The sequence below is a fragment of the Aythya fuligula genome, chromosome 22, assembly GCF_009819795.1.
Source record: "Aythya fuligula isolate bAytFul2 chromosome 22, bAytFul2.pri, whole genome shotgun sequence".
NCBI classification, from domain to species: domain Eukaryota; kingdom Metazoa; phylum Chordata; class Aves; order Anseriformes; family Anatidae; genus Aythya; species Aythya fuligula.
The window spans coordinates 3,928,532-3,950,238 of record NC_045580.1 but is presented as its reverse complement, the minus strand read 5'-3'; the positions used below and the strand labels follow the sequence as shown (position 1 = coordinate 3,950,238).

The following is a 21,707-nucleotide window of genomic DNA, read 5'->3' as shown; positions in this document are numbered from 1 at the left end:
CTCGGGGTCACGGGCTCGGCGTGAAGGAGAAGGGGATTGAGGAGAGGCCGAGGTGGGAAGGGGGCTGAGATCAGGCTGAGCAGGCATGGAGGGGGCAGCACAGCGGGGAGAGAGGTAGAAGTGGTGTTTGTGGGTGAAATGAGGTGCGTCTGGCTGCGTGGGAAGCTGCAGGAAGGAGCCACTCAAGGCCACGTTCGTGTGGGGAAGGCAGAAGGAGCAGTGCTGGGGGCTGGGAGCGGGGAGTTTACGCTGCCCTAGCACTCGGGGAGCCCTTTGGTCCCTGCAGGAACATGGTTGGGGGGACTCCAGAAATGCTCCATCCCCTCAGCTAGAAGATGCTGTCCCGTTTCTCCTGCCATCCATTTTTTTCCTCTTTCCCCAGTCTTTCTTTCACTACCCTTTCATGTTCCTCCCTCTTTGTGCATCTCTCTTTTCTTCTTACCCCTTTCTTCCCTTTCCCCTCCCAGAACACATCCCGGCCCAGGCTGTGCCAGGAGTGAGCAGAACGCGCTTTTCTTGTTCTCACCACCTCGCTCCTCCATTGTATTTCTCATATAAATACCGGCTGTGTAATTACCAGCGCATTATCTCTAAACATACAGATTAGGGAAAGACACGGTGGCAGCCAAAGATGAATTTCGGGGTCAGTCTGGTGGGAGACATTTTTCTCCATCTGGCAGGGGAGGAATCGAGTGAGACAGAATCGCAGTCGTGAGCACCAGCCACCACTTCTCCCAAGCACCTTTCGTCTTCCCTCTGCAGAATTAAGATGGAAGGCTCCTAAACGCAGTCACTTCTGTTTGTTTGTGCTTTTTTTTTTAAAAAAAAAAGGCCACAGAAGGTATCCGGATCATGCAGATAGATCATGCAAGGTGGATGGGCACCGCCATAAATCTGCTCTTCTCCAGGAGCTGTTGCTGCTCTGAAATCCAGGCCTCGGTCTTTGCAGCTCATTTAATTACTGGTGCACTTCCAATAGGATTAAATGGATGCCTGAGTGTGTGTTAGCATATGTTAGTACATGCTGTGCTGATAAATATCTGCGCCTTCGTATGCCTACAGACACACAAGTTGTGTGTAATTTGCAATAACTGATGCAGAGCCTTCCAAGGTTGAAGGCAAAAGGAAGGGAAGTTATTCCTGATCCAACCTCGTGCCTTTTGGTGATCCTGAGCCCCAGGGAGGCTGCAGAGCACTGGGGCTGGTTGTGGTGGGGGCAGAGCACCAGCGGTGGGGCAGGAGGTGCTTCCAAACGGGAACGGAGCTGCAGGTGGAGGCAGGTTGTTGCTGCCAGCCTGTAGCCATAGCCTGCTCTTGGATCGGCCGTGACGAGAAGAAGAGAGCGAATAAATAAAGGAGTTCACGGGCCCAGTATTCACCGGCTGTTCTTTTGTTCTCCTTCCCCAAGAAGCGTGTGTATATTCACGTCTTCCCGTGTCGTTGCAGGGGTGCAAGCTCAGACTGTCTTAGTCAATGACACAGTCTCGGGGTACATCGGGACGGACGTGGTCCTGCACTGCAGCTTCACCAACCCGCTCCCCAATGTGAAGATCACACAGGTCACTTGGCAGAAAGCCACCAACAACAGCAAGCAGAATGTGGCCATCTACAACCCGGCCATGGGGGTCTCCATCCTCTCGCCCTACAAAGAGCGGGTGACTTTCCGCAACCCGTCCTTCAAGGACGGCACCATTCAGCTCTCCCGGCTGGAGCTGGAGGATGAGGGGGTGTACATCTGCGAGTTTGCCACCTTCCCCACCGGCAACCGGGAAGGTCAGCTCAACCTCACCGTGCTGGGTAAGACACTGGGCAGGTTTTGGGGTGCAGACCTTTTCCTCTGGTTAAGCACACCTAGAGGGATCTGAGGCTCCCTTCCTTGGGACTCAGGGAGAAGGCGAATCCTGGGTGTAAATGTTACCTCTTTTAAGGTGACTGTGAAGAGGTGAAGGGCTGGGAACACAGGGTAGGTCCTGGGAAAGTCTCCTCCTCCTTCCAGGCCTCAGCTCCCCTGTCACTTACCGCAGGCACAGTACAAGTGACCTGTTCCCCAGGGGAGTGGTGAGTTAATGTACCTGTATCTGTCAAAGGAACAGGGAGAAAAGACAACAGAGAGGCCCTGAGAGCTTAGAGTTGTGAGTGAAGAGACCCCACCCAAGGTCTACATGATTCATTTGCTCTCCAGCTGGGGTTTCTCTTGTAGAAACAGGGCTGAAAACCTGTAGCAGGAAAGCACCAACTTCATCATGTATCTGTGCATCCAGGGCACCTCCACCAGTCTTTCCCTGCTAGCAATTTGCACCAGTTCTGGATTCCCAACAGGGTCTGTCACAGGCGCAGTGGTGCTAGATGTCTCTTGGGTTGTAGCAGAGAAGGTAGCGTTGGCTTTTCTAACCATCCCTTCACACCCTTTTCTCCTCCTCCTCCTCCTTCGCACTTCTTGCAGCCAAGCCCACGAATCGGATGGAGGGCACCACGCGGCCCCTCATCGCCAAGGCTGGCAGGACGGAGAAGATCCTGGTGGCCACGTGCACCTCCTCGAACGGGAAGCCCCCCAGCACCGTCACCTGGGACACCAAGCTCAAAGGGGAAGCGGAGTTCCAGGAGATCCGCAACAGCAACGGCACCATCACGGTCATCAGCCGCTACCGCCTGGTGCCGAGCCGCGAAGCCCACCGGCAGCAGCTCATGTGCGTGGTCAACTACCAGCTGGAGCGCTTCACCGACAGCATGACCCTCAACGTGCAGTGTAAGCGAGCTGGGGCAGAGCCAAGGAGCCGAGATCCAGCATCAGTGCATGGGTCGGGGGATAAAACTTGGCCAAAGAGGGGTTTGCTGAAGGGGTGGTGCTGGTCGGGTGGAGGGGTGGGAGTGGGGGCTGCTTTCTTGTTCTGGAGGGTGCAGATGGAAGTGATCCCTTGGAATAATGATGTTTTCCCTTTCTCCTACCTCCTTTCCCTCGCTGCCTCTACCATATCCCTTTGTTCCTACCTTTTTCTCTCTCCCTGCGCCCTCTTCTCTTCCTGCTTGCTCCCCTTCCCTCCCCGTAACCCTTCCCTCTGCTTTCCCGTCCTGCTTTCCCTTTTTTCTGCCCCCTGCAGATGAGCCAGAAGTCACTATCGAGGGGTTCGATGGCAACTGGTTTCTCAATCGGAAGGACGTGAAGCTGATCTGCAAGTCTGACGCCAACCCCCCCGCTCACACCTACGAGTGGAAGCTGTAAGTACCCGCAGTGCTCCTGCTGTCCCCAAATGTCACCTTCCAGCCACCTTCCTTGGGAGGAGGAAGGGCAGTGGGGAGGATCCTGACCCCCTGCCTCTGGGCTGGAGCTTGCTACCAGTACCAGTGCAGCCTCAGCACCCAGAATAACCTCCTAGTACCATCACCTCGCAGTGCCCCTGCGTATATCATTGCTCCACTGCCAAACAACAAGGGATTTCCCTTCCTTAAAGGGGCACAAATAGCACAAAATTCCTCTGCGTGTAAAAAAAAAAAAAACCAAAACTTTCCTTGGAAGCAGCCCTGGCTGTGAGCAGGAGCTCCCCTTTGGAGCGCTCATCCCCACGCATCTGACATTAAACAGAAGTAATTCCTCATCCTCCAGGGCTCCAGCTCTTGGCTGAACACACCGAAGGGACTGAGCAGCGAGCGGGGGATGCCTGGGGAGCCGGGTGGGAATTGATGGAACCTGAGGTGGTTCTCCCTCCCTCTCTGCCTTTTCTATAAGCACTTATGTAGCTTTAAAAAAAATAGAAAGATAAAATGGATCCTTTCTTCTTTTCATCTGGCATTTGTCATCGGGAAAGAGGCTCTCAAAATGGCTTTGCAAGGAGCTAGGCATATTGTCTCTCATTTTGCTTCCAGATCAAACTGCTCACAATGCAAGCCTGAAGAGGATTGTTTTTCTTGCCTTTTTTTTCTGTTCTCATCCCCAGCTCTCTCTGGTGGTTCTTCTAGCTTGATTTAAGCTCTGAGGGGTCTCTCTGGGTTCCTCTCAACATTGCCAGGAAGGTGTTGGAGGCAGAGGTGCCCCTTGTGGCACCCAAGGCAGAGGAGATGCCGGCTCTCCATGCAGCAGAGCTGAAGAATTGAGCTGAAGTGAGCCCTGTGGGATGGAGCCAAGGACAGGAGGCAGGTTTTCTCTCAGCTTTTGGGCAAGTCATCCCTTTGTTCTGCTCTTTCATGCAAGGCTGAGCTCTTGCTGGGCTCCTGGGCACCAGGCTGTCCGCGGCAGGAGCTCACAGCCAGCGGCACGAGCATCTCCAGCTCCTGCCCCGCAGCCATGCTGAAGGCAGGCTGAGAGCAGAAGCACGGGGCAACCCGCTGCCAGATTTCTCAGCCAGGTGATGTTCTCCTAGCCCAGGGCAGGAAAAAGGGTTAGCTACCGACTGGGCTCAAGCACAGCAGGGGATGCAGGTGTCAGGGCTGAGCACGGCACAGCATCACCAGCTCCGGCGCTTCGTTTCCACACCTGGTTGGCACGCTGGGGGGAATAAATTCAGCTCTGGCAGAAATAATTCTTGGCAACTTCGCGTTTTTGAGCCAGGCATTGAGTTGGTTCCTCTGTGCTTGTGGGGTTGATGATTTATTTTTTTTTAACACTGGAAAGAAAGCTTTTCCTGTGAATTCTCCGTGAGCTGTGAGTGTGTCCATTTGTCTGTCTTTAACCCGCTGTCCTGGTGAGGGTTGCTTGATGTACAGCTCAGAGGCAGAGGGAGCAGCAATACTTGGCTTTGAGGAGGGCCTGTGGGGAGAATAAGGGAGAGGGGGAGAGCACGGAATTAGAGAGTACGGGCTTCTAAGCCCAACAGCTCTTCGATCCAATTTCCCAGCCTCTCCCTTTGGCACACTTGTTGGGTCAGTTAGGACGGAAAATAGGATTATTGACCTGAAAGAGGACGGAAAGGAAAGCTGGACTGCAGCTGAAGGTGAGGAGAGGGCAGGCAGGAGACAAGGGAAGCAGAGGGTGAGAGCGAGCAAGGCTGGCCCTGCTTCCTCTCCTCTCCTTTCCCGGCGAGGAGCTGAGAGAAGCAGCCCCACAGCAGCTTCCAGGTGTGCCTTGTCTGTAAATTCACAGCCCTACTTCACCCCCAGGCAGAGGACCAACATTAGGCTGCTCTGCTCCTCCATCAGCATCCCTGGCTCGTGGTGGCTGGGGAGGAGTGCCCCTTTTTCTGACCCAGCTGTTTGCTCTCCGCGTGTGCCCGTGTGTATATATAGACAGGCAATATTTGCCCGTGTGCATTTAGGCACTTCTTTGCAAATATAATTATGCCCCATTATTGGCTTTTGTTTCTTACAAATTGCTGACAATATGTGCACATTTTTGTTGGGAGGAGGGGAAAGAACTACTTGAGTAATTTTTAATTGCCTAAGAGAAGTAATTACTTTACTTTGCTTCAGTAATTAAGAATAACCAGGCCATGTGTGTCGTTTCCTCACACACAGGCTTTTTTTTTATTTTTATCTGCCTTTGTTCATTTACTCTGTGTACCTCTAGACTTAGCTTTGCATGGTTCCAGCTTCACACTTCTCTGACTCTGCTGACACGGGCAGGCCAGCGATGGCAGGGCTGTAAATTAGCACCACTTTACTCGAGCTGGAGTCACAATTAACACCGGCTGATCGGCCAGCAGTTACACGGGCAGGAAAGTGGAGTAAAGCAGGGTTAGGTCGGTGTCCCATTCCCGTGTTTTCCATCAAATGGGAAGTTAAGGCTGGAGAAACACCCTGAAGGTGGGCCTGCTAGGGGTGAGCTGCCTGAAACAAACCCATCAGCTGGCTGTTGTACCCCACGTTTGCACCCACGTGGGGATTGTGCTGGGAAATGAAGCACTTTAAGCTCCCAGGCTGTGCTCTGGATAGGGAGAACATGGTCTAAAAGCACTCTGCATGCCATTAGCCAAACCCAAGGGGCTAGCTGTGACCCAAATATTGCCAGTCTCCCTTGAAATCACTGAGAACAAAAGATCCATACAAAGAGCTGATCCTCATCACGCAAAGGATTTACCCCGGAGACATCCCAGACTTTTCCCTGCAACGTTTCAGCCCCAGGGTTTGGTTTCAAGCCTGGCTACGTGGATGTGGCCGGGTGTTTTCCAGCCAGCACCACCAGCACCTGGACCTGCCCAAGGGCAGGAGCAGAAGCAGCATTTCAGCATCACCCCTGCAGGGCTCCTTGGTTGTCTTGAGCACCACCTCCGGGCTCTGCCATGGTCTTTCTCTCCCCTAGGCCAAACGGGACGCTGCCCGGCAGCGTGGAGATCCAGAACAACACCATCTACTTCAAGGGGCCCGTCTCCTACAGCGTGGCCGGCACCTACATCTGCGAGGCCTCCAACGCTATCGGGACCCGGTCGGGCTTGGTGGAAGTCAATGTCACAGGTAGGAAAGCTCTGAAAGAGGAGGAGGAGGTGGGGAGAGGAGGTGGGGGTGAGCTGCTGACCTCTGCCAGCCAGCGATGTCTTCTCAATGTCTGTCTGAACCCCCAGTGTCCCTTTTGGGGGAGAGTCTTGGTGCAAAGGGAGCAGGGGCTCTTTGCTTTCTCCTGGGTTTGCTTGGATTTTTTTTCTCCTTTTCTCTCGTCGTCTTTTCCTTTCTTACACCAAGAGGCCTTCGGTCTCGTTCCCCTCGTCTTCTTTTCTGCTTCGGGCTCGGGTGGCTCGTTGGACGTGTTACGAGCTGAGATGTGTCGGGGAGGTGTTTGCTGGAAGGTGGAAGGAGTGGGATGAGGACAGAGGGAAGGAAAAAAAGCACACAGATAGGTCAGGAGAAGACGGTGATGCCCAGAAACAGGCAGGGAAGCTCACCCCACTCCTTTGGGGTAAAGGAGCGATGGCTGCATGGGGTCAGGAGGTGATGGCTGGGCAGTGACCATAAGTTGTTGCACCAGGGAGGCTTGCTGTGGGTAAAAGAGCTCTCAGGGGGGCACAGGAGGGATCAAACACCTGCCACAGCCCCGCGGGACACCTGCTTGGTGGCTGGGGTGATGCACGGGGGGTCCGTGGTGGGCTCCTCCTAGTGTCCCTTGTCCCCAGGGGACAATATCCAGGCAGCACAAGCTAGCCGGGCTCACAGGGGTGCTGGGGGGCTGCAGCTGTGCCCCCCGGGGCTGGGGGTGCACAGAGGGGCTGGGGGGCTGCAGTGGTGAGCAATGAACTGGTGAAACTGGGAGAACTGGGCAGTCCCCTCGCTGTGACGTGGGGGAAGCGGGTGAATCTTCCTCTATCCAAGCGCTCGGAGGTCAATGGATGGGATGTGCTAATTAGATGCTAATTATGAAGCGTTTATTTATGATCATTATCACTGTGGCAGGCCTTTAATTCACACCTCCTGTCCTGGAGCCGTGCCTGCTGAGTTGTTCCCGGTACATGCTTTTCTCTGGGGGATTTTTTGTTTGCCAGGGGGAAGGAACCAGACAGACAGAGCTCCGTGCTGAGCCCTGCCCCATCCCTGCCCAAAACCCAAAAAAAAAGGGCAAGGTCATGGCCAAAACCCACCCAGCTGCTGGAGGTGCCCAGCAGAGCGCCGTGTTCCTGGGGCTCCGCAAACTGCCAGCCCACAAGGGCAGCACACAACGTTGGGCAGAGGTCTGCCTGCATTCCCAGTTTATTCCCCAAAATCCAAATCGTGGTGCTTTTGAGGTTGAACAAGAGGGACAGAGGGACGCACCAGCAGCCCCCGCTAGGAGCAGGGAGCAGCCAACACGCTAAGGCAGGGCATGTAAAAAAAAATAAAAATAAAAACCACCACACTTTTAATAACTCATGGGATCTGAATATGTTTATCCAGCTCTCCCTCAGGACCGATTAGGCCAGTGCCTGGGAGGGCTCAGCCACCCTCGCTCAGCTATTACAGGTACATTTGTTTGGGTCTTGCAGACAATTTCGGGATTGTCAGCGGACCACGAAACATCTTTCAAGAGATGCATGCCGTGAACGGAGCTCAATCTAGTGAGCAGCCAGCCTGGGGAGAAAATAAATAAATAAATAAATAAATAAATAAATAAAACCCACAGAAGGTTGATGCAGAGAAAAACCTGCAGCAGCCGCCCAGCATCCTCCATCCCAGCCCCCGGGAGGAGGAGCAGGGCTGGGTCAGCCCCGATTCGTTTCGGGGGGAGACGGCTGCACGCTTCTGCTGGAGTTTGAGCGTATTAAAGGGATGGATAAGTGGAAATTTAATATTTTATTCCCGCAATCTGTTCCTGTAATAGCTTCTCCCGCCTTGCAGGACCTTTGTCAGTGGCAGCCAAGCCATGTAGTGTGACAAGTAGCTCTTTATTCCGGCCGGGAGGGCGACATAATCAAAAGCTGGGGGTATGGACTGCCTGGGGCTGCCCTGAGTGCTTGCACATGCGTGTGGAGGGGAGCTCCCCTCCGTCTGCACGGCTCTGTGCGACCCCAAAAACCGCCCGCTGGCACGGGGCTGCCCTGCTGCGCAGCCGTGCGTGAGCATTGGCGCACGTGTGAGCACGCACGTGTTTTTGGGGACGTGCTGGGGTGCAGCAGCTTTTGTTGCCCCGTGACATGATTATTGCATGCCCTGGCCCTCGGGCACACGGGGGTGCGTACAAATTTCGGGGGGGGTTTGCAGCTCTGGAGCCCTGGGGCTACGGGCAGCTGGATGGGGGGGGCTCTGCCTGGTGCTGACCCTCCAGACGGCGTCTGCTGCACCCCGGCTGCTGGCATCCTGATTGACAAGCGGTAGGTGACCTGGCAGGAGATTAAAACCTAAGGCTGGCTTGGCATCTGGCCTGAAAGCCGTCACCCTCTGACACGCCAGCGGCAGCTGCTGCACTGCTGGATGGGTCGCCAGAGGTTTGTTCTCCCCCCTCTGCCTCCTCTCCGCCCTGCGCCGCCGCGGCACGAGGAGAGCAGGAGCGCCCTGCGTGGGGACGGGAAGGCAGCACCCCCGCTGCAGGAGGTGGGATGCTGAGAGGGAAAAGGGCAGCAAAGCTGCCAGGTTCTCCAACCAGCCCTGCCAGGGCTGAGGTGTCTCCCTGTCGTGACTCGGGAGCAGAACGGGTCAAAGTCCCGGGATAATTTGGCGTGGATGGGTTGCCGCCAGCAATCTGTCTCCGAAAAATAATAAAACGAAGCCACTCTGTTTGCTTGATGCCAGCTGGGAGCTGGGAACCCACTGGTTTTAGGGCTCCTGCTCCTCCCCAGAGCTGCTGCTCGCCCCTACCAGCTGCTGCTGCATCGGGGGCTGGTGCTGAGTTTCTCCTTGGCCCTTGATTGAAGGGAAGAGGACGGGGCTGTGACTCCACAAGGAGATGTTCCCACAGGAAGCAGCCCCTTATAAAACACCCAAGCAGCACGATGAGCACTGGGCTTTTGTAAAACCCTTTCCTGCATACCATAGAAGAATAATCTGGTGGCTAAAAATACCTTTTTCTTTTTTTTTTTTTTTCTGATCAGGGCCCTTCCTGCCCTTGGGAGCAGGCTCTTGTCCCTGTGGGTTCTCTGATGTCTAATGAGGTTTAGGTCCCACCTCTGCCAGGGATCCCACCTCCGAGAGCTGCGTGGTGGGGATAATTCTGCTCCTTCTCCATCAGATAGCACCGAAATTGGCCAGCGGGTTCAAAAAGCCGTAGCTGAGGGATGGATGGGCGGGCGGCGTGATCTGCATAGCTCCCCATTTTTTTGTGCTGGAAACCAGCCATGAACAGAAAGGAGCGATTTTAACACCTGTATTTTTTCCAAAGCCACCCTCGTGATGGGGACGGTCGGCGTCGTCACCCCTGGGTGCTGCCAGCTCCCAGCAGCGGGAGAAGCCCCCGAGCCCCCTCCTGGGGGAGGCAGGAGCAGGACGATGCTGGTGGGATCAAAGGGAAGGGGAGCGAAGCCCCGGGGCCATCCCCAGCCCCCTCGCTCCCAGCTGCCGTGCGGGAGCTGGCACGGGGACAGGGAGCTGGGCTGAAAGCAACAGCTGGCAGAGCCGGGCAGCGGGCAGATAGTGTTGCTGCTCTAATTCCTATTCACACAGCGCTCCCTGTTTTTATGAGGGCTGGGGAGGGGGGAGCAGGAGGAGGACAGGCTCTTTATGCTGGCATTAAAGCCCGGCTTGTTCCCCCTCCCCGCTCTCCGCCGTCTCCTGTTTCCCCACTCCGCTTTTCACAGCGGCTTTAATTCTCTCCAGACTCTCTTCCTAATGGATTTTTCACATGGAGGGCCCCCAGCGCGCTCAGGCACCGCACCGCTCTCCAAAAAAAAAAATTTCACGCACCCCTCGGACACAAAAAGGGGGGGGGGGGGGATCCTGTTCCCACACTTCCCCCTCCTTGACGCCCCGCGCACGAAAAGCGGGTGGGCAGCACCCTGCCTCCCCTCCCCTTTGTGGGGCTGCTGGCAGCGGCTGCGTGCCCAGAACCCGCTCCATCCCGAGCCACGAAGGAGCCTGGCGGTGTCCTCGGTGTCCTTGTGGCAGGGCAGGGGCACCCAAGGGTCCCTGTCCCAACCCTGCGGGGGGGGGTGCCCAGAGGCCATGGAGAGGGGCGCTGGGAGGCAGCGGTGGTCTGCACCGCCATCCAGCGGCGGTGGCACGCCTCGGCCCGCCCTGGATCCCTCTTTCCTCTTTTTTTTACCCATTTCTGACCGCCCCCCCCACGCCCCAGGCTTGGCCACGCTCCCCCACTGCGCCCCCTGAGCCCCTCGGTCCCGCAGGCTCGGAGCGCGGTTTGGGGAGGAAGGTGGGAGATTTGGGCTGCGGGCTTCCCACTTTCCCAATCCCTCTCTTCCCACGGTTCGGTTTTGGTTTCTCCGGCATGGGAAGTGGGCCACGGCGAGGAGGACGTGGACGGGAGCTGAGCAGAAAATAAATTCAGCAGAAAAAGGTGTGAAAAGCCCGGGAGCGGCGCGCTGGCTGCCGTGGCCGCGGCGCTGGCCCTGGCACGGGGGTGGCCCGTAGGCGAGCGTTATCTCAGGGGCGGGCAGCACAAAGGGCAGGAGAAAATAAATACACACGGGAGAGGGAGGAAAACCTTCGCCCTTGCCTTTCGTGCCTCCAACCTGGGCTGATAAAGAGGCTCGTCATGGGATAGTGGGCCAAGAGCCTTTGGAAGGAGTGCGCAGAGGTTCAGATCAGAGCTGTGGGTGGGGGAGAACATCACCGACATCCCCCCCCCAGGGTGTGGGGCAGCTCGCTGGGCTTTCCCTGCACCCCTCCAGCTCCAGGCTTTGGGGTCTGCAGGGCAGGGGTGGGAGCTGGCACGGGCAGGGCTGGATGCTGCGCGGATGCTCGTGTGGTTGAAGCGGAGCCCTCGGCAGCCAGGACTAGCAGGGGATGGACGTGACATTTCTTGCTGGCTCGGCAGAGGGGCTTTGCATTCAGCAGCTGGCTCTGACAAGCCTTCTGGTGAAGCAACATGTGGTTTTGGCTTCCCAGAGCCCAGCCTCAGCTCCCCGTGCTGAAATGCATGCCCTCGCTCCTGCTCCGAGGGCTGTCTTTGGAAGGAGATGCTGACTCCTGCCTGCGCAGCATCTTTCTCCTGGTTCTGGCTGCAGCAGGGAGCTTTCCATCTGCCTGCCCCCCAGCCCGTCCTGCCCACTGTGCTGCTCGGCGCCTGCTTTCAGGCTCGTGAGGCTTCGCTCGAGGCCAGGCAGCGCTGCAGAAACCACGGTGCCGTGGCTGGGGTGATGTCTCGGGAAAGGCAGGGGTGAAACAGCTCCCAGGCACGAGCAAAACGCTTGTGCCAAAAAGATCAGGCCGGCGATTGCTCGGATTCAGAGCCCGTGTCCAAAACGTGCAGCTGCTCCTGGAACTGCCTCTGCGGAGAGGAAGCAAACTCTTTTCTCCCCTCTCCCTTCGTGGCTGGGCTGCCTTGTGCTGCAGGGCAGCTCCCTGCACTGCTCTGCCTTGCTCAGGGTTTCCTGCCCTCCTGCAGAAACTTGGCTGCCAGCAGCAGACTCCCACAGACCCGTGACGAGGGGACAAAAAGCAGATCCAGCCCCGGATCCGCTTTCTTTCAACCCCTCCCAGCCCGTCGCCCATCCTGGCTGCTCTTGTGGAGGACGTGCTGAGGTCCTTCGGTGCCTGCCGGGTATAAAGTGAGGGTTGGGAGGGTCCTGAGCAGCAATAAAAGGGCTTGTGGCTCCGAGCAGGGCTGGGAGACAGGGCTGGGACGTGGAGGGAGCAGCGTGAGGGGGCTGAGCTCGGTGTGCGAGGGCAGGGCTGGTGGTCGGAGCAGCCCAGGTGCCGTGCTGCTGGTCCTGGGATGCTGCTGGGTGCTGGTCCCGTGGTCTGCTCGTGCTGTCGTGGCTTTCTGTCCCTCTCTTCTCCCCCTGCCCACATGGATGGGGGTCAGGGATGGAGGGTCCGGGCACAGCAGAGCCCAAAATGACCAGCATGACACAGGATGGGCCCTGGGGACCCCCCTTAACAACACCTAGGGGTGCCAGGGGGTGTTAACCTGGCATCTGCTGCTGAAATTAGGAGGCAGGTGAAGGACAGAGACAGCCACTTGGTGCTTGAAGCCTCCCAGACACCGCTGCTCGACGGGCAGTTGGAGAAAAAGAGCAGAATTTGGCCAGGGGCTGTCAAGTGTGCCGAGGGAGGGCTGGGGAGGGTGACTTACGTCCTGGGTCAGACTTTATCCGTGCCAAAAAGCATGGCTCAAAGTGCGTGAGAGATCAGGGAGCCGCTTTCCCATATCTCTTCTACTCTTTCTGGCATTGTTTGTTTATGAGGGGGTCGGGGTATCTGCTGGGACAAGATTAGCTTGAGCCGTGGCACCGCGCCGGCCGCAGGGGGGGAGGTCGGTGTCCCTGCGCCGCCGGGCAGCCAGCCCCGACCCCGAGCATCACCGCGTGCCCGTGGGGTGTGTGTGGGGACAACGAGGTGCTGCTGCCCTCGGGGATGGGTCAGGGTGGGCTGGGGTGCCGAGGAGGGGGACACGGAGCACCGCAGCCGCTCGGTGCCCACCACTGGGTGGGTTTGGGGTCCTGCTCCCGGTGCTGGAGCATCGTAGGGCTGTGGGGACGCGTGAAAGCTCCCCGTGAAATGGAAAACACCCGGACCGATGGCACTGGGGGTGTGGGATCCGAGCACGCCTGGAGGAACCGGGAGGGGTGGGGAGGGAAACGCCGCTTCCAGCCTGCTGGGCTCCTGCATGCAGCTTGGGCAGCTTGGCACGGCATGGCCGCATCCCCGCGCCGGGGCAGAGCTCCTGCCCCGACCCCTGCTCTGACGCACCCTTCTCCCCTTTCCCTGCTTTTTCCCTTCCCTGTTCCTTACCCTCATCTTCCCCCCCCCCCCACCCCCCCCACCCAAAAAAAAAAAAAAAAAAAAAAAAAAAACAGGCAATGAGAGCATGGAGGGAGGGCGCGTTTCCGCATGGTTTGACACTGTTCCCCCTTCCATCTGTCTTTTCCTACCCAGAATTTCCCTACACCCCGTCTCCAATCGATGATCGCAAATCCATGGTGCAGCCGAACATCCCCACCCCCGTGATCGGGGGCATAGTGGGAGGCGTCTCGCTGGTCCTGGTGGTGGCCGTGGTGCTCTTTGTGGTACTCCGGCGCCGGCGTCACACCTTCAAGGGTGACTACAGCACAAAGAAGCACGTCTACGGCAACGGCTACAGCAAGGCCGGCATCCCGCAGCATCACCCCCCCATGGCCCAAAACCTGCAGTACCCCGACGACTCGGACGACGAGAAGAAGCCCGGCCCGCTGGGCGGCAGCACCTACGAAGACGAGGACGAGGACGCGGGCGGCGAGCGCAAGCTGGGCAGCCCCAACAAGTACGAGGAGGACGCCAAGCGGCCTTACTTCACGGTGGACGAGGGCGAGGCGCACCCCGAGCCCTACGACGAGCGGACACTCGGCTTCCAGTACGACCCCGAGCAGCTCGACATCGCCGAGAACATGGTGTCGCAGAACGACGGCTCCTTCATTTCCAAAAAGGAGTGGTACGTGTAGCTCGCCTCCCGGCTCCAGCCACGCGCCCGCACGCAGCCACGCGCCCGCCAGCTCCCCCCGAGGCGCCGCCGAGCCCCCCCGGGGCCCCCCGAGCCCCCCGCACGCCCCCCAAGGACTTCGGAGGCTCCGGCGCTGGCGAGCGGGTTGGGGAGGGGGACACGGGGGGGGTGTGTGTGTGGGGGGGGGGGAAAGCTTTGCTTACGGATCGTTTTTTGTTTTTTTTTTGTTTTATTTTTTTTGGGGGGGGCGAGGGGGGGACGGGAGGTGGGAGGTCGGGTAATTATTTTCTCGGTTTTGGTTTTTGCCTTTTTAATTTCTCTGGAAAATTTTCGTCCCCTTCTGTGGTGTTTGTATTGGTCGGTGGCGTAGGTGTTACTCTTTGCTTTAACGACTGGTGCCCAGCCTGTATATTACACTCTGTTCGTGTCTTCATAGCTCAGGGGGCCCTTCGGCCCCGCGTCCCTCCCCGAGGTTCCTCCTCCCACTTCGGCACCCCTGAAACACTGGAATTTGTTTGTATGTTGTCGTTTTCTGCTTTGTTTTAACCCGGGGAGGGGGCCGGCCGGGCTGTCCGCAGGACAGAGGCCAGAGGAGCTGGTGGCGAAGGAAACGGAGGTGCCACGGCCGGCTGGAAGGACTTTTCTTCCTGAGCACGTTGCTCCCAGCAGGGCCTGGGCCTGTCCCCATCGCCCGCTGCACGCCTGGGGGATCCTCTCCCGGGCTGGAATGACTCGATAAAAGGAAAATGAGGAGAGAAGGGGGGAGGAAAGCCCCAAAACCAGCCCCGGGTGCGCGGGCTGATAGCAGGGCAGGGAAGCGGAGCTGCCATTTTCCTCCTCCCATCCATCACCTCCTGCCTGTTCATTTTCCGTCTTTGTCGGAGCGTTCTTTATAAAAGAAAGACGAGGAGTATTTATTGCTGACATTATTTTTTCCCCCCCTGCGATGGCTCGAAGCAGCCCTGGCCCCTTCTCGCAGCCCCCAGCCCCGGGCTGCACCCGGGGGGCAGCGCTCCCCCCCTGCCCACCGTACTGCAGGGGCTGGGGACAGGCCCCGTGCTTTCATTATACCACTAAGACTTAATTGTCATGTGTTTACACTTGATTTTGTTTATTTTTTTTTTTCCTCTTTCTTTCGGTCAGAGCATGCGGGCGGCGCTTAATCCCTCTAGCAGCAGCCCGAGCCCGTGGGTACGTTGCTTGGCCTGCTTTGGTTGCCACTTTTCCCATGTCCTCTCCCTCTGATCAGCAAAGCCTCGGGAGATGGGGCAGGAGGGAGTGAGCCCGGGCTTCTGATCTCGTCCTCCTTCCCCCGGGCCCCCGCGCTGGGATGGGGGCTCGGACTGCTGCTATCTCTGCTCCGTGGGTAAATGGGACTCCAGGCTCCCGGGCCCTCTGACACTGACCTTATCCAAATCAGATTCACTGGGTTGGGGATTATCGCTCTTCTTCTTCTTCTTCTTCTTCTTTTTTTTTTATTTTTATTTTATTTTTTTGTTTTGTTTTTTTAATTGGATGTATAAATAAATCTTTTGTTTGAAAAGAAACCCCCAGTTCTCCGCGCTGTGTTATCACGCCCCTCTAACACCAGCAGGGCTGCTTTCTCCTCCTGCCCTGCCTGCTGGGTTTTGTTCCCCAGCATCCAGCGGTTATCCTGCTGCAGAGCCAGACCCACGCAGATGAGTCCAGCTCAGCTCTGATCCAAGCAGCCTCTGGTGCTTTCCTCGGTGCTTTCCTGCTTCCTGGCTGCTGGCAGAACAGCCCCGCGCCGCAGGAAGCCCTGTGGCCACCTCAGCCCTAAAACTGACCCTTACCAAAACACGGCCAGACCTTCCCGTGTCCCTCCAACCCCAGCAGGAGCACCCCAGAACCAAGCAGCCCCCACAGGGGATGAAATCTCTGCCATCCCTCTGTAATAGGTTATATGGGGCTGTTGCACGCCGTGGGGTCCGGCAGCGATTCTTCCAGGAGACAAATTTGCCTCCCCAGCATTTCAGAGCCCCAAACTGCTCCCAGTTTGCTGACACCGTAGTTCTTACCCTCGCTTTGAGGTGTCGTTTTGGGGATATAACCCCCTTGGCTTGTCCATTGCCCATCTGGGGGCTCTGGAGGACAGTGGGCTCGGAGGAAGAAGAGGAGATAGCGGGTAGGGCATCGCCAAAATTCCCTGGTGTGATACCCTGGGCACCAGGGGTCCCACCACGAGCCCCCCCAGCTTCCCAGGAGGGTCTCGGCTGACCCAAACCCAAGCCCAAGCCTCCTGCTCCTCCACTCCCCTGCCACCAAAAAGTGCTGAGGAGGTGTAAAACCCCGCTGGGCCCAACCGAGGGCAGGCAGGAGGCTGGGACCCACTCCGAGCACATCCCTGTCCTCGCCCACCCATCACCTGCTGAGGGCACGGCGCTGCCCTGCCTTGCTGAGGTGCCAGGAGCTGCTGGAAATGTCCCAATTTATGCTTTAGCTCATTAGTTGAGTCGGCTTTGGGTTTGGAAGGGGTCCCCAGAGAGCACCTCTGCAGCCAGCCAGGCAGGAGAGGTGAGCAGGGAGCTGGGGGCTGCCCCGAGCCCCCCGGGCATCCTGGTGGAGCTCACCCAGATGAACAAGGGCCGAGCCCCAGCTCCTTCCCTCCACGTGCTCAGGAGCTGGCACATTGGTGTCACAACCCCAAACGATCCTATAGTTGACGTACAGACACCCCAGCAGTTTTCCCGCTGGGGCTTACGTCTAGGATTATTCATTGCAATTCGCACCAGTGATGTTATTTTCCCTTATTTAATTACTTTTTTTTTTTTTTTTCCCCCGGTTGTAAAATCGTTTTCATTCAGTCAAGGGGGAAAAAAAATAAAACCTGAAGATTTCTTTAGTAAAAAAAAAAAAAAATCAAACTGAAATGGTAGCACCAAATTGATTGCAAAGACACGAGGGACAAAGGGAGCCATTTTCCTGGTGTTGAGTCAAAAAAAAAATAAAAAAGAAACACAACTGTTCAGCACAAATCACCGAGGGGCTGAGGGAGAGAGAGAGACTCAAAAGATTGATCTTCAAGCAATTAGAGAAGGGAATGCAATTAGAAAGGGGGCTGCAGATCTCCTCCGCTGTTTGCCTTTCCCCTACACAAGCACGCACACGTGGATTTGGGCAGTTTGGGGCTCAAAGCTCAGAGGGAAAGCCCCCATGGCCGAGAGGCCAGGAGGTGGGTGAGGGCATCGTGCCGGCGGCTGCACGAAGCTCAAGGGGGTCCGAAATGGGTCGGGGGTCCCAGGACGGGGAGAAGCAGGGGGGTGAGGGGCTCGCGGTGGCACCCGGTGCCGCGGGGAGAGCACCAGAGCCACAAAATGTGCTTGGGGTGAAGGCAACAGGCAGGATCCTCGCTGGCACACCCCGGTGCTGGCTGAGGTGTTCTCGCTGAGGATCTGCTTTTTTCTTTTCTTTTTGCCTTTTTTATTTTATTATTTTTTTTAAACGTGATTCCTTAACTCCGGTGATTTTATCTCGTTTTCTTCTTCCCCTTGCTGTAATTGTCAGTGTGGAATAAAGGCTGCAGACAGACCAACAGCCCCAACCCCACTTCTTCTTTTTTTTTTTTTTTTTTTTTAATCTGTGTTGTAAGTGCTTTTGTAAAAAATAAAAAATAAAAATAATAATAATGTAATGGACTTTTATGATTTTTTTTGTTGGTTTTTTTTTTTTTGTTTTCCATCCTTTGTAATGATTTGTTTGTTTGGGGTCCAGGGGGACATTTTCATGGTTATAATTTGTGTGGGCGGGGTGTTGCATCACCCTTCCTTTTACTTGTACAAAAAAAAAAAACAATAGTGGCTCAGCTGTGGAAAAAAAAAAATGTACTTTTTTATAAATAAAGAATTTTAAAAAAAGAAACACTCTCCTCTTTTTGCGCACCTCTGGCTGCGTCCTTCTGCATCCCGTGGCTCGTGGCTGTCAGGGGTGGTGGGGGCAGGAATGGGATCTGCTTCCAGCACCCCGGGGCTGCTCCCGTGCTCTGCAGTGCTTTGCTGTGGGAATTCCTTGCGGATGAAGGAGGAGGCTTAGGAGATCTCCGAAACGAGTCTGGAGATCTTGGGAGCCTCCTAAAAACAGCACCCCAGAAAGGGGACGCGGAACGATGGCTTTTGCCAGTGGAGTGGGTGGTCTTATGAGAAATTCTTGGGCAATGGATTCAAAATAAATAAAATTAGAAGTTTTTTTTTTTTTTTTTCCCTGTTTATAGTGTAAAAAAAATAAAAGGAGTTGTTTTTTTCCTGCTGTTTACAGTGCAAACAGTGAAATTCCTCGTCAAAGGATGCTGCTGAGGCTGAAACTTAGCCAGGGCTATGTGGCTGGGCCAGGACACCGGGCAGGGCCAACCTTTGGGCTGAGGTTGTAGGATGCTCCTGCAGCACAGCGCTTGGCTACCGTGGTGATCGGGCACCAAAACCATGTAAAAGCCATAGGGATGCCCAGGGTGCTTCGGGAGGAGGGATCAGTCAGGTCGCTGCTTTGCCTTTCCCCTTTTCATCCAGCTTCGTGGCTGTGAGCACACGCTGCAAAGGCAGCCTTGTTCCCAAAGATCAAGGCGGGCAGCCCTGCGAGTCCCGGGGTTTTGCAAGGGAGTGAGAGACAAAGGAAGTGAGAGATCAGAGAAAATGTGCACGTTCTTCCCCGTGCTGATACCAACAGGAGCTTTGCCGTGCCTCTGGCCTGGAGAAGGCTCCCAGGGAAAGCATCTTTGTGCCTGACTGTGGCACGTGGCTGGCTGCTGGAGGCGTGAACCAAAATCCCTGACGCTGGGGGAGAGGACGGGGGATCCTGAGCCACATCTGAGCCTGGCCTGGTTTTCTCCATGAAGGGATGAGCTGGACAGAGAGGGAAAGGCTGGGGTTAGGCACCAAGGAGAGGTTTGGTGCAGCCCGTGGGCTCCCCGTCTGCAGGCACAGTGGATGGATGGATGGATGGATGGATGGATGGATGGATGCTCTGTGTGCACCTGGCAGGCAGCTCCCCAGAGCCCTGTCCTTGAGCATCGCCCCCAAATGTGAAGGATTAAAACCCAGGAAGACTTGTCATCAGCCTGCAGCATGGCCAAGGGAGCTGTGACCACTGTCCAGGCTGGATCTGTGCGCTCCTGTAATCACCGCCTTTGCTTTCCCCTTCTGCCAGCCCCTCCTAGGAAGGACAGAAGTTGGAGGTGTAGTTTTTTTGGGGGGTCGAGGATGGTAAAAAGGAGAAAAGGAGGCGCTGCCTGTGCCCGTGGTGCTGCTGGGATGAGCCCTAGGGAAATGCTGCGCTGATTTCCCAGGCCGTGCCTTACAGCGAAGCGATGATGGATAAAACCCATGGCAGGGGGCCTCTTCTGGGCAGCTCAGGTTGCAGAGCGCTGAGCGTGGTGGGAGCTGACTCCCCCGGAGCACCCCCACGTCTCGTGTTTCTCTGGAACAAACCAGAAGCACGCTGGGGCAGGAACGCCAGCAAATGCGTGCAGGAAAGGTGGCAGCGTGGCTGGGATCTCTTCCCAAAGCCACGGCTCTGCAGGCGAGCGCTGCTGGCCACAAAAGCAACATCAGAGGCTGGTAAATGAGCAGAGCAGCCAGCAGGGAGGCAGTGGAGGAGCGAGGTCGGGGTGGCTGGGGATGAACAAGGGGATCGTGTTTGCTCCAGCAGCGAGCTCCGAGCAAGCAGCAGGAGATGTACCTGCCTGGGGCTGGCTGTGCGCAGGGTGCAGGAGGGAAATATCCACGTTGAAGGTACAGAGCAAGGCTCCCGGTTGGTGTAAGCACACCTGACTTTCCTGACTAGGACAGAGTTATGCTCATTGCCACCCACGCAGATTAACGTAGCCTGAGCAGGATTTGCAGTGAGAGTGAGACACAGCCCCACGTAAGCAGGGAATTAGCAGGCAACCTGTCCGACACCCCTGGGCACCGGCACCTGGGAATGTCCCCTCCAGCTGGGACCGAAGCCTTGCACGCTGCTCACAACCAGGTGGATCTCCCAGGGATCCACTTCTGTGGCTGCAAGGTCCACAGATTCCCAATTCCCTGCGAGGTGAGGGGTAAAGGCAGAGCTCTCGAGGTCACGCATCCCTCCAAGCCCCCTACAGCTGGTGCCCGAAAAGTCGAACCGAGAGAGGCTCGCTGCTTCAGAGCTGGGCGAATTACTTGTAGTAACAAATACGCCTGATTAATTTTTTTTTCCCCCCATGTTTTCAGATTATTTGCGAACTTGAGTTTGGTTTGTGTGAACGTATTTGTTAGAGGAAATTGCTTTATGCAAATGTATTCCAGCTGGGGGACCTGTGACACCGAGAAGTGCTGTTGAGCCTCAGATGCCCTCCGTGGTGCCTGGCAGAAGGCGAAGGGGGGGCTGGCTCACTCCTCCTCCCAACAAGGCATTTCACAGCCTTCCCGGACGTGTTTGGATGCAGGCTCCCTCTTATATAGTGTTTGCAGAACAAGGATCAGCCTGTAAAATACCAACGGGTGTTGCACTCCTAAAATTTTACATACTAGCTCGCAGAAGGAAGAGAACCGAGCGTGGCTGCGCAAGCAAAGCAGGGGCACCGCGTTGTGCATGTGTACGTGATTTAAATGTGCATGGAAAAGGTTGCTTCAGCCCCAGGGGGACTGAAAGGTCTGAATTTGGGGAAGAAAATGGTCTGAGTGCAAAAGAGGCATCGAATGCTCTTTCTGCCCCTTTGCAGAAAACCCTATCCCGTGGCTTGTTGGGGGGCTCAGGGGGAGGAATTTTGTGCTTGCAAAATCCCTGAAAATGAACACGGACCAAATCCTGTGGGGCCGAGGGCATCACCCTCTGAGCATCTGGGAGGGGAAGGGCTTCCTCTCGATCATTCCTGCCTGTTCACCGAGCCTTGTTTCTAATCTAGCACCCGATCTACATCTGGGGCTATGCAAAGCAGACTTTTTTCCTCCATCCGTCGCGAGCCCCACGGAGAGAGGTGCCTGAACGTTTCTATTTCTCCCTTATCTCTCGGCTCCTCTCAAACTCCTGCCAGCCTGTTTATCTCACAGTTTTGAAAAGAAAATTGCCAACTTCACACCTGTCAGGTTTAACTGATTGCCTGTCGCTTGGAGGGAGGGAGTCCATCCGTATGGCCCTGGCCTCACAGGCTGGGCTCGCCAGGGGAAACATCTCCATCCCTCGAGGAACGAAATGCTTCATTTCCCATCTCCCGGCCTCATTTCACTGTCCTGCTGTAGCTCCCAGCCCTTTCAATTACCGCTTTACAACAGTAATGAACAGGAGCTTGCTGCTGGCACGCAGCTTTGTCCACCCGAGGAGCTGGAACACATCCTCCGAGGCCGGCGATCTCCCCACTGTGCAAAAAGTGCCCTGGCCCAGCAGCGATGTGGAGAAGTGATGTGATTTTGGCAAAAGTGTGGAGGGAACCAGGGACAAGGCTCGGGGAGGAGCTCGGAAGAGCTAAATCCTTACCTTCTGCCTGTCGGATCTATACCAACACACATCATTGCCATCCCCAGCAGGTGCCTTGCCATGGGTCTGGTGCATCTCCCTTCCCTTTTCCGCTCCAGGACGGAGGAGATTTAATCCCGGCTGTGCCTCCCCAGCAGCTTAATGAAGGAGGAGGTGGGAGAAGGAGCAGGGAATGGGGGCACCCAGCCCAGCTGCTGCCAGCTGTGCGAGGGCCCCGGCTGCGGGATGAATGCTGCAGCTGTCTGGGATTACGGATGGATAGCGGGGTGGGAATGCTGAGTCTCGAGTAAACACTGCCGAGCAGTCCAGAAATAATGGCATGGGGCCTTTATAATAGGAA

General features: G+C 56.3%; 1 protein-coding gene across 4 annotated transcripts in view; it reads left to right on the top strand.

Moving 5' to 3' along the window:
- Positions 1 to 21,707, top strand: part of NECTIN1 (nectin cell adhesion molecule 1) — an 83,321-nt gene that overhangs the window by 35,931 nt on the left and 25,683 nt on the right. For 3 of the 4 annotated variants that reach the window (XR_004254140.1, XM_032201843.1, XM_032201846.1), the window contains exons 2-5: positions 1,447 to 1,797; positions 2,444 to 2,746; positions 3,099 to 3,216; positions 6,230 to 6,381. Coding sequence is in view for 3 of the 4 variants with exons in the window: in XM_032201843.1 (XP_032057734.1) it covers positions 1,447 to 1,797; positions 2,444 to 2,746; positions 3,099 to 3,216; positions 6,230 to 6,381 (924 nt within the window). In the remaining variant the exon portion in view is untranslated. Of the gene's footprint in view, positions 1 to 1,446; positions 1,798 to 2,443; positions 2,747 to 3,098; positions 3,217 to 6,229; positions 6,382 to 13,377; positions 13,983 to 21,707 lie in introns of those variants that run through there. The other variant, XM_032201845.1, reaches the window with a different exon arrangement.